The following is a 12519-nucleotide window of genomic DNA, read 5'->3' on the forward strand; positions in this document are numbered from 1 at the left end:
GACAGGTAGGTAGTGCGTATCTTCAGGTACATCAACACAGTAGATGTCCTTGACCATAATATGAGGCAAGGTAGTGGAAATGGACTCGTAGCAAGACACCAACCAACAAAATCCAATTGTCATATGGTCATTTTACAGCATCTCCATGACACACAAAGGCACTGTTGCCATCATTATCGTACATGCAAAGCCTTCCTGTCGAAGGAACTACTATTTGTTTCGCATGTTCATGTTGCTTGAACACAGCATCCATGGATAAATCGATTACCGTGCATTCTCAGGACCAAGAGACTGTCGTTTTCCGACGTGCAAGCAAAGCCAGCACAGCCACCATCACTTTCAGGCGTTCTCTGCTCGTTCTAGCGCAACAATCCATAAACTGATTATTTCCAAAACTGGAGTTCTTCGCATGTTCGCCTCGTGTCTGGGGCCTTACCGAGAAGATGCATAATCCATAACCAACCCAGACAGCCGGAGAGCCGGAGCTCCTTTGTCATCCGTAATCAAGCGCTTATTCTTAAGCACAACAGTGCCGCTTCGTACAACAACAGCATACCCATCCATCCTGCAGAATCCCACGCGTTTTCTGTCCTCCACGGCCACGACGAGACTACGCGCTCGAGTCGATGGTAATTCGATTGCAGAATGTAATTATCGAAAAATGAGGCTAAAAAGCATGCCCCGAACTGACTCACATCGGCATCATCGAAGGTCTTGGCACAAGCTGAATGCTTTTATACACTTTTATGTCAGTGTAGGGGAGAGAGGACGGAGAGCTTTAGAGATATAACAAATTATTTAAAAAGAGGTTTTAATTTCATCTTCCCTTTCCCCTTAAACCACTAGCCCTTTAAGCTGCCAAGGCGTACACGAGAGTGGTACATCCAGTCTTGCGGAACTCTGTGTGGCTGCGTGAAAGATCAATGATAGAAATATGAAACGGTGGGCGCACGGTTACTCCGAGCTTCCCAGGAACGAAGGGCCCAGGGCCGAGGAAAGCAAACGAATCGCATGTAAGCGGATTTATGAAATGTGTCCAGGTACGGGCCACCCTCGTGGGTTGGGCATTCACAGGCACACACAACCTAAGCACCTCTTCTTCAGTGAGCCTTTTACTGGAGAACACAAGCAAGCGCGCACGCTCTATTCTATCACCACCAGAGGCGTTCTAGGGTCGTAGCCTCTCGTCTACCGACGAAGGAAGGCATTCAAATAGGCACATAAAAAATAAAACATCAAGCTTCTCGCATGCTGCTTCCTCCCAGCCGCATGATGCGGACCCACGAGAGCATCAGCATCATTGTTGAGCGAGCGATACAACACACACACATACACAACAACAAAATCGTGCAGCCACCAGGGAGGAAGCCATCGAAATACTAAAAAACTGGGCAAGCGACACAAGGTGGTCCTGGTTTTGTGGTATTTCCTTCTTCTCGTCGTACAGAAACAGATGAACCGCAGCAGCTGAGTGTGTGAGCACGCGGTCTACGACGCCACCACACGCACTTCATCTTCCTCTTCGCAAGCGTCTAAAAAAGAGCTTTAACGATGCAAGCTTTTCGGAGCATCGTTAGCGACGACATTGAACCGAGCGAGGCCATACGCTGCTGATGATGATGATGATGATGATGCTCCACCGCTTGCTGTCTCCTCTTCCGCCAGTGCTTGTGTGATGGGAGGGGAATGACGCTATGGAAATCAAGAAATTTAATCAACAACCATGAGAGCGCGGATGTTGAGAAGCCGGCAGGGCAGGGCAGCACAAGCAAACCGAGGAGGAAGCAAGATTAAGGCAAAATAAAACACAACGATTTGATTCGAAAAAACGAAGCGGTCGGCAAAGTTCACACCGCCGCGTAGAAGCGACAACTTGATGCCATCGTGGGCCATCGAACTGCTCTCGGGTAGGAGGGGTGGGGATGTGCGTTTTGCTATTCTAGCAAAATCATGTCTAGAAAATGCGAAAGGCAAACAACACCGAAGAAGTGGAGGGAAAAAACAACCAACCAACCAACCGTCTTCAGAATGACCTCTTGAGAAGGGAGAAGCTATTCACAGGAGGGTTTTGTGGATAAGAAGTCAGGGCCTGGAGGGGCGAAACAAAATAATACGGTTCCCTTTGCCAAGCAGATTCCTTTTGCCTCCATTGTCCGTCTCTTGCTCATAGGTACATTTTGAATACCAGCGCAAACCTCCAGTGCTGTGTGTCTTCCTCTCCCTGCACGCCACATTAACCATAAACTCGCGTCAGCACAGGCAGGGGATTCAGCAGTAAAAACTTCCCTCCGCGTCCGAAACGTACTGAAACTGACGATACAACCAGCAGGGCGCAGCTTACTGCCTTGAAGAGCCGTGCGTCTCACTCCCTCCTCTGTTCTCTGTGTCGCCGGTAAGTGTTCGTCCTTAGCGAGCGAATTTAATGAGTGAATATTTTGTGATTCGATCTACTGATGAGGTCCGCCGCGGATACCCGCAACCACTCGCACGGACAAATTGCGTGGCCAGAAAGGAGCTGGCGGCACCTCTGGCACGCTATGACACAGCAGTATCTGATCTGAAAAATTCCCCACCCCGAACAATCTGGCAACTCACCCAAATACCCTCCCCCCGATTCCAAAGGTACTGGGCGCACGCGGAGGACGGACGAGAGGAACCATGCCGCTGGCCATCGCGCCAGTGTAGCAGCTAGTAGTAGAAGACAATTTTCAGTTCGTTTAATTTTATCTCTTGCGCGATGGTTCTCGCACCACGCTCTGTGGTTGTGTTCAGCGGTGCCAAAATTCTTGCAAAATTGTCGATGATGAGTTGGCACGAAGTGTGTGTGATGAGAACCGTGGGGTACCGATTGATCTTTGTCATTGTCAATTTGGGGGTCTTAAAAGTGTTGACCTTGCTGTTGAAGGTTTGTGACAACGAGCTTAGCAGTGAGTAGCGTTAGTCACCAGAAAGGCCTTTATCTTGGCAGGATTTAGCCATTTTTTTAGTATTCAAACAATGTAACAGTAAGCTTCTGCGCGAGGCACACCTTACGGGACGTAGCTGTATTTTGCCCTGTACTGGATCGGGATGATCCTACCATCTTTTTTTTTACTTGTAGACAAGAATGTCCTGGAAATCCACATCTGTTCCACTATTTCCAGGACGTTTCCAGGTTCCTAGGAAAGCAATATATATGCAGAGTTCGTGAGAATGTTACCGATCCGAAAACGAGGGCCACATTCATCCAGGGAAACGAACCGAGAAGACCGAAAAAAAGCGGATCCTTACTTTAAAAAGGCATGCTGACTTCCCCTTTCCGCATAGATATTGAATACTTACAGGTAGCAAATGTCCCATACGGTAGACCCATTCCTAGAGCAGTTCAATATCGTCTACCTGTCATTATTTTCCCTTCAAACGTTTTGCCTACTCGTCCAAAATTATACAAAAAGAAAGCGCTCGAGGTCTCAGCATCACAAGCTGCTATTGAAAATCAAAATCCAAACAGCAAAGAAAGGTGTCTTTAGGTTCTTTTCCTGTAGCTCTCCGATATTGTGTACTTTACAAGGGCACACCACCCACCAGCCACGGGAATTGGGAAAGAAAATCTTCCACCTAGACACGGTACATTTTATGTTTGCTATCTTACCATCTGATTTCCACTGTGTTTGTTCCATTCGCCTTGCGTAAGTTACATTTCGGCAATGGCAAACGAGAAAAACAGTGGCGTAACAGCATCTCCATTAATCGATTTGGCCTTTGGAGAGAAGAAAACTCACCGCACACACTGCCAAAATGCATCAGACAATTGCGCGCACTGCCGTGTGGTTATGTACGTTGGAAACTGGCGTGCCCCAACAACAGCACTAGCGCAGCACTCTGGTCCATCTGGTTCAAGGGTGCGAGCTGGTAGAAGACACGACATTGGTTTCACCGTTTTTTGGGTGGTAATTTGCGATCGCAATGCGCTGACTCTGACTGTGGGGTGCACACAGTTGCGTGCAGTTTCTTCCCAAGGATGGTGTCAATAATCGATTTAAATTCGTGCTATGTTGCAACACACTGTTTGCTAATGCACCATTCGAAATTGACATTGGCAAACTACCAGTCGGGTTGCAGACAAGCGCAAACAATCGGTAAGAGTAAGATGTCAGGTACGGTGTGGTTTGTGAGGAACTTCTACCACGAACCATTGCGAACTACCGACACAAAGAAACGCTCAGTCAACGATGCTGCACGCTATGGAAAAGCGATGGTGTTGTTTCTGCTCCAGCATCTTGCGCGAAAGCGAAAACCAACGCAAGGCTAGGCTCCTTCCCTTTTGGTGCGTTTCCGTTGCCATTAGCATCGCCGGTAATGACATTGGAGCGCGCAGCTGCACCGACCTACTGCCTTTTGCACGGCACACATATCCCTTTTATCCAACCATCCTTCCACCGCCAAGCCACGAGTAGTAGAGTAGTAAGAGGAGCACCAACTTTTCTCGCAAAATCTAATTAGCATGCGGTGTACGCAAAGGAGACGCGCGACGGAGGGCACTGGATGGGCCGGTGGGTGGGTGTGGCTGTGTGTTGCTGAATATAGTAGTGAGCTGAGTAATAATTATTTCTTAGCGTTGCCTTATTAACATGCAACCAGGCAACCAGCCAGGCATTCGCCACGCCGGGCGGAAGACGATAGAGCGTGTTTCTTTCAACAATCCTGGAACCTTCCCCCCACTGTTACTCAGAAGGGGGGGAACAGATTTATCATCCTGCACCAGGAAGGGCAATAAAATCATACCGTTCCCTACTTTGCCTCCCCCACCCCGTTTTCAAGTGGTTGTTTGCTTTGTCCGTAGGCATTGTGAGGTACGGGAAGATGTTTCTGATTTTACGACAGCGACATGCAACGATGCAAACATAAAAAAGGGGGCATAAATGTGCATGATATTTGTAGCCCACAAGGATCAACACTTGTGGGAAGAGTGGGAGATTGAGGTAAACTTATTTAATAAAACTTCAAGCAGCCTTTCAGTGACCAAGCTATAATGATGAGATTCAACCGCCAAATGGTAAAACTATACAAGGATAATAAGTATATTACTACGTACACCATGCAAACGGGATCAATGTCCCAATTTATGAGACACATGTTTTTTTCCGTCATTTCACACTAAAAAGCCCGCTAACAGTACAAATCGTTAATAAGGAAACAACTGCTAAAACCCAAAACAAGGCAACTATAGTAATGCAGCACGCGAGCACAATGGACTCCAACTCCAATATCAGGTGGATGTGAACAAAGGTACGTAATTTGGTAGTGGGAATAGAAGAAAATAAAACTCATCGAAAGCTTAGCAGCAGCCCACAACGCAGTACGACAAAGATTCCAATCGATACAATTAGTTCAACAAATAAAACATATATATTAGTGAATATGTGAATGGATGTGTGTCTATTTTCATATGATCCGGTATAGGTGTTAGCTGTATCGGGGATCACGGTTTTTAGTAACAACAGAAGAACAAACAATCCATAAAAGAAATAAAGTACCAACCACAAAAAAAAAAAACAAAAACTCCCAAAAGTACACGCAGAAGGAGAAGTAGCTGAAGGTACAGCCCAAATGAGACGCAAAAGAAATGGCTTTGGTTACTCAAAATAATACGAACAGCGGCAGCCAAAGAACAAAACAATACCAATACAGGGTGTGGTGTGTGCCCATTCATACAGTGTTGTACCAGTGGAGATAAACACAATATAGTTAGAAAAAAGGGAGAAAAAAATTGGATAAAAAATGTGAAAGCACCACCAACCTTATGTTCGGTACGGGAACGGCCGCCGGGCCCTGCATCGGTGGAGGCACATTGTACTGATACATTTTTGCGGGCGATATAGTCGTTTCAAACAGCATCTTTCCGTTCGCTGCTCCAGTTGCCGCTTGCTCCTGCTGCTGCTGCTGCTGGGAGATCGTGCTGATCGTGCTGATCAATCTACGCGGCCACCAAGCTTCAATATACACTTTGGGGAGAGCTACTCCACCTTTTATTCTGTGTGTGTGGTTTTTTTTTTCTCTACAAACTGCCACTATAGTAGTAGAAATGGTAGTAACACTACTAATAGATACTCTAGTTAGAGAGAGATAGAAATAGAGAATACGTTCTACGGTTTTGTTGAAGAATGTGTTTAATGCTGATCGCAACTGCTGTTTTTAGTTTAGATACATTGATACGGCTTTTGCTTGCGCGTTTCGCGTTTCACACACGCTAATAATGATAGCACACAAACACACACATACACACACACACGAACATACACTACTTTTACGGCGCTGGTTTGTTATATTACTTTCGCCTTTGTTTTTTTTCTCAATTTACTGCACACTACTTTGAGTTTTGTTTGGTTTGGTTTTATGTTCCAAATCTTACGCTTGAAGAATGAGTACTAAACTTTCCACTTCAGATGAAAAACAACACACAACCAAATGAAGAAAATAAAAGAGGGTAAAAATATTAAAATTCCAGTACTCTGTACAGTACTACCACAACGATAACAATATGGGAGGAAATGGGGGGTGTATCCAAAGTATGCAGTGCCTAGTATATTGGTACAGTTAATTAGAATGCACTTGCGTTTTGTCAAAACTACCCACTAAATCTCGTATTAATGCATTAATTACAGGTACACCTCGGGAAAAGTTTTTGTGCCAATATGACCTTTTTGCTTTTTTTTTGCTGCCCCACACACACACACACACACACATGGAAAGGGAGGAATGGTAGGGGAAATACGAGTCTTATATCTGCTGCTAAAAAAGATCTCTCACTATAGAAACACTCACACAAACGGACCGCTTTATGTGTGTTTTTTCCCTTCCTTGGCACACTATAAATACAGAGAGTCAAATATGATGGAATAGTTTGTGGCACTAGTATATGTAAAAGTAAGTCGCAAAGTGGCAGTAATAAGTTCGACAGCTAGTTTGAAGAGAGCGTTCACAAATGAGCGATAGAAAGAGAACGAGAGTGAAAAATAAAGAAAGAGAGAGAGATGTATAGAAAAGCTGTATTTGGCTGTAAAAGTAATGATAAAATGATACATAATAGTCGCTCGGAGAACTTTCTTATCTACAACTGCAGCCCAGCGCCTGGGGATATGATGTGGAGCCGTAGTACACCAACCCCTGTACACATGCCCGGTTTCTATGGTTAATAATTACAGCAATTTGCTAGCACTGCGCATACAGGGGTGTGTGTTTGTGTGTGTGTATGTGTCCTTGCACTTCTGGAACCAACGTGTCCTTCCGCGTTACCAACGAGAGCGTTACAAACAAACACACCACACGTACTAACTGTCCGTGGACTAATCAGACAACTACGGAGTTTCGAAGCAATCATGGTGTATGTGTGTGTGTGTGAGTAAGAGCGAAAAGAGAGAGATAGAGAGAGCGAGGAACTTAAACTAATGTTAAATATAATAACATACGCAACAATGATATTGTATAGGCATATTTTTAGAGCATTTTTACATTGCACAGATGACGCACTTACAAACTAACGCAAACACCTCACTGCCAAACAATTTTCAACACCTAGAGTGACATAGTATATGCAAGAAAATATATAAAAGTTTGTTAAAAAAACAGAAGCATCAAAAACATAATACTAGTGACAATAAAGATAAAAAACGAAACAGATAGATAAGTGATCGCTTAACGGCTTAATGAAGGATAAAACAATCTGAACAATACTAAGACACATAACAAGAAAATGGCAAACATGATGAACAGATGATAACAGGTAAGTGTGTTTGTTCTGTTGCATACCAGCGATGGCGTATACAGGCCACGCATACAGAAACCCCTACACGATGTAGTTGTATGTTGCACACTAATATAGAATAACTTATTATACATTTGGCACACTAAGTATCGTTAGAGGTATTAATGACAAGGTGAACATTGCTTTACAACGGCCGACACTAAACGTTTGGTTAGGGAACTATCAACCGCAAACACAGCTTTTTTTTGCACTAAACGACACACAAAGGACACAGCAAAGCCATGGTCAAATCAGAAAGACACAAAACACAATACGTAAATGTACTAACAACAAAACTCCCCGCATCCATCATCATTCCTTCTAGTGTGAGTAACTGTGTGTGTAAATGGTACAATAGTAGTAATAATTGTATGGAAACACTAGAGCAACCCTGCTGTTCTCCTGCTGCCCATCGTTCTACATACTTCTATGGCAAGAGCAGGACAGGAAAGTAAACCCATGTACACGATGATCGCGGTGCCTGCGGACCGTCTTGCAAACCCCGCGCAACTATGTGTAGCCCTGTGTCCCAGCAGTCTATCTATCTATCATCTAGTATGGGTACGGGTGGTCCAAACTGGTCAGTTAAATGAGGTAAGTTATTTGCACAAAACTATTTTCCAAAATGTACTATTAGAGGCGATATCATATATAATGCTTTTGCGGGGGTAGAGTAAGTATTATGCAGTCAAAACGGTTCCATTACGCGCAATATACTTCACATACATATTGTTTCTATCAAGTAGAGGCCGCGGGTGAATGTGTTTTACAGTTTCCAATCCACTAACTATGCTTATTATATGCCAAATCGTTAGACCTAACAAACAAATAATCATTTCAAAAAAAGAAGAATAAAACAAGACAAAAACACGACAGGATATGCGTTTAGATTTAATTGCACTGACTACAGTTTTAAAAGGATGCGCTAAAGAGATAGAATAATAGAAAGAAAAGGAACTTAAATGTGAGTTGTGTGTGTGTGTGTGTTTTATTCAAACATTCTACCTTCTTCGGTTAGATACAATCATGTTTCCAAACTGATACATTCTATATAGCAAAAAAAGTTACAAATGCAAAAATATGTAAATTAAACAAGATCAATCGCAACTATCTATACAGATTCGTTTCGGAATCCTTTCACTGACTGCAAGCAGCGCTGTGTACAACGTTTGATTTCTCGAAGCTACGGCTCGTGTTTCACCCTCATTCTTCGGGGCGGAAACACAGTAAGAACACGGAAGGTTGTTTTTTGTTCTGGTAACGCTATGCCCATTTGGGTGTTGGCAGATAGCAAACGAAAAGCAATCCTTTTATTCATTCTTTTGCAACGGTGTTTGAAGTGTACAAATCTGTTTTAACATTTTGTTTTTTTGTTTTCTTTAATTGTAACAATATCATAAATACTGTCGGCTTTTATCGTTTGAATCATTGTTTGATTGTTTTTTTGTTATTATATATGAAATGAAAAGCACTTTCAATTCGAATTGATTGTTGCCATTTGAAGATCTTTTCTTACTTTACATACAAAACTGAGGCGCTGTGAACCTTAATTGCCACTCCTAGTCGTTGGATATGTTTACACTTTTAACTGATTGGATGGATTACTGTACTGTTTTCTGTCGTGCTAGTTTAGCAGGTTCTTATTTGTGTACAAGTGTTTAGAATTTACCCACCTTTTGCTGGGAAGCGGGACGACAGCAGGCAGGTACAATCGTGTCTTTCTCGCTCTTTCTATGTCGTGCTTTTGCATTTGTGTTTGTGTTGCATCTTCTGTTCCGTCCTTTTCTGTATTCTATTTCGTTTCATTTGGCAGCCGCAAACGCATACTTTATCTTTACCTACCTACTTACTGTACTTATAGCTAAGAAATACACATTTAATTAACGCACCATTAATCGACAGCACAACTTATCTTGCGCATTGCATCTCTTCTTCCTCCGCTCTAGAGCGCCACCATATAACATACAGCGCGGCCTATAAAAGTAAACGTGGAGTGTTAAATGTAATGGAAACCGTTCCTGATAAAAAACCATCATCCTATCCCCGGCCCTGCTATCTAATAGACAGGGGTGTTTCAGCGAAATAAAACCGAACCATTTGCTGCGAAACGCGTTCCGAAAACGTTCCGCAACACACGCCAATATGATCGATAATCGGTATCACCAGTAGGATCCCGAGCCTGTTCTGTGTGTCTGTGTGTATGTGTTCTCTTTTTTTTCCTTTGTGCATTCTCTGTGACGACCCATCAATGTGGGCACCCACCATTCGAGCTGAAAGGAGGCAATAAAACTGAACCACCCCCCAGCATAGCAGCATAGCACAGGCTGTGTGTGAATCAAGCGTGGCCACTTTTTACGCCCTTCCTCTATCGCTCATTCTGCATTTTAAATCCCAATCAGCTTTCATTGGAATCAGCAGCAGGAAAGAAAAAAAACGCATTGCAATGTAAAACAGGAACTTTTTTGCGTGGGTATGTATGTGTGTGTGTGCGAAAAATTCGACAGATGATCAACGTAAAATTACTTTTCGAAAAAAACCCTTTAATGAGTTTCACCCAGCCTCTCTCGCTCTCTCTCTCTCTGTCTTACTTTCCCTCTCTACTATTTCTCTCTGAGATTAACACACCAGTGTTAAATAATTATTCAAATTTAATACATTACCCCAAGGGTATTTCCACGAACTCTCTATCACTCATTCATTGCCTTTAACCCGATCGGGCCCCATTCTCTTCCTCTCTTTCTCTGTATCTCTGTGTGTTTGTGGTGAAGAAAAGCAAAGTTTAATGAAAAATTTCGGTACGCTACGTCACCGGGGCAGCGAACATGAGCGTGACACCAGCAGAAACGAGGGTGGTGGTACACAGGGTTGTCAAACAAAAAATATACCTGGTAGTACAAATTAATTCTGACCCGTAATCATTAAAAGTTGAATAAGCCGAGTAGCGTCGACAAACTTCATCAAAAAACCGTAACCTTTCCTTTCCGTGCGTCGTCCTTGGCCGGACGGGACAACTGTGTAAAGCATAATTTTGCCACCCACTCAAAGGTATGGAGCAAAAAAAAACAAGTTTTTTCCCCCAAAAAAAGCCCCCCCTTCCCCCAACTCTTATTATTATTAAGAATGTTCACGAGACAGGCCGGATAGGCTCGCGCTGGACACGGCTGTGTGTGTGTGGTTGGCCGTTTTGGGTGGTGGATTAAGTGATTGCAGTCGTAAAATGGAACGAGCGCGTGGAACGACCGGGAATTTAAATTCTATTACTTTTAGAGCAGCACAGAACCACCCATACAATTCCCCCTACAGTGCCAGTGGCCGTCGGTAGCAAACCCGAGCGAGCGAAGTTTTAATTTCTCGTCTCACTTTTACACACCAAACAAAGTCTATTTTAACGTGAAATTCCAAATGCAGCTGCTGCTTTCTGGGCTAAATCCCCCCTCCGGTTCTGCCTAATGCCTCGAACCGGGGGACGACCTCTGGGGGAAGGGTTTTTGGGAGCAACTTTTTCGCAATTGGAAAACTTTTGCCCCGCCCTGTAACGGCGGTCGATGGTTTGGTCCAAAAACCTTGACTGTAGGGACTGTAGTCGCGGCACTGTGCTTGGGGTTCGCTTTGGGAAGTGGAATCGATTAAAATAAATAGAACTAAATCACGGAAAGCACCTGGAGTGGTTTGAAGCTTGGCTCATTGCATTACAGTGTTAGAAGTTGGTTTACCAGTTTTCGCTTTAAAAGGGAGCGCTTTTTTTTGGTGTGGTTCTTGTTCCCTGCATAAACTTCAAAGAGACACCACTCACCGCGCAGCATTCAATTCTCACAGCCGGTGGCCACGGCTTGATGCTTTTGCAACGCACAAAGCCGTCAATTTAGATAAGACACATCAGCCAAGGCAGGGCAGAGTGGAATGATAGAACGAGCGAGCGAGGATGAAGCTGCACACTCGTGAAAACATAAACAATTAAAAGCCGCGAAGCGACGAACGTACCAGCATGCCTCGGGGCAGCTGTAACAGCGTGACCCGCATCATTGTGCGTCAAATCAACAACAAACACACACTCCCTCATACACGTGCGAGGGCAATCTTGTTTCTTTGGGCGCGGAAGAGCTTTGCGTTTGTGCTGGAATCGATTGTTTGCAGCAACGTGAAATGGTTTAGCACATACGCGCGGTAAAACGCATCAATGTTTACAGTTTATTCACAAGAAACCGAAAAAAAAAAACCTGATGCTACCAAGCACCCAGACCAGATTCCAAACCCGATTCCACAATTACCAAGGGCAGGCGAGATAGCCTGGCAGCCGGTCACGGGAACCGGTCACCGCTAGCACAATGAATACATTTCATTTGATTGTGTTGCGCGCGGGGGGAGGTCGCGTAGATCGCGACGGGGAGAAAGACTCGAGTGAAAAACGCATGTGTGCGTGTGTGTGTCGGGTAACCTTGGTCCGGTTGCAAAAGTTGCGTCCCTCGAGCGTGTCGAAAATTACAAGGTCTCGTACGGGCACAGCGCGGGCCAGGGGTTCACGTACCCATCGCCGTCGTATGAACAATAAAACCAAGCAACGGGAGCGTCAACAGGCCCCAGAGAGTCCAGCTTCTTTACCAACACCAAACACACACACACACACACGCGCACGAATACACTCACAACGTTACATCGCGAGTTGGGACGCGCGTCGCGCAAAAGGGAAGATGATGCGCGAGATCGCAGCACAGTTCCCGGTTGCCATGGTTTTTGTT

General features: G+C 44.4%; 1 protein-coding gene across 5 annotated transcripts in view; it reads right to left on the reverse strand.

The window, feature by feature from the left end:
- Positions 1–12519, reverse strand: part of LOC120897754 (RNA-binding protein Musashi homolog 1) — a 90884-nt gene that overhangs the window by 70365 nt on the left and 8000 nt on the right. For 2 of the 5 annotated variants that reach the window (XM_040302834.1, XM_040302829.1), the window contains exon 2: positions 5780–6419. In XM_040302834.1, the coding sequence (XP_040158768.1) occupies positions 5780–5877 (98 nt within the window). In that variant the 5' untranslated portion in view covers positions 5878–6419. Of the gene's footprint in view, positions 1–5779; positions 6420–9456; positions 9645–12519 lie in introns of all 5 variants that reach the window. The other 3 variants (XM_040302830.1, XM_040302833.1, XM_040302832.1) reach the window with 3 other exon arrangements.

Source organism: Anopheles arabiensis, chromosome 2 (assembly GCF_016920715.1).
Source record: "Anopheles arabiensis isolate DONGOLA chromosome 2, AaraD3, whole genome shotgun sequence".
In the NCBI taxonomy this organism is placed as follows: domain Eukaryota; kingdom Metazoa; phylum Arthropoda; class Insecta; order Diptera; family Culicidae; genus Anopheles; species Anopheles arabiensis.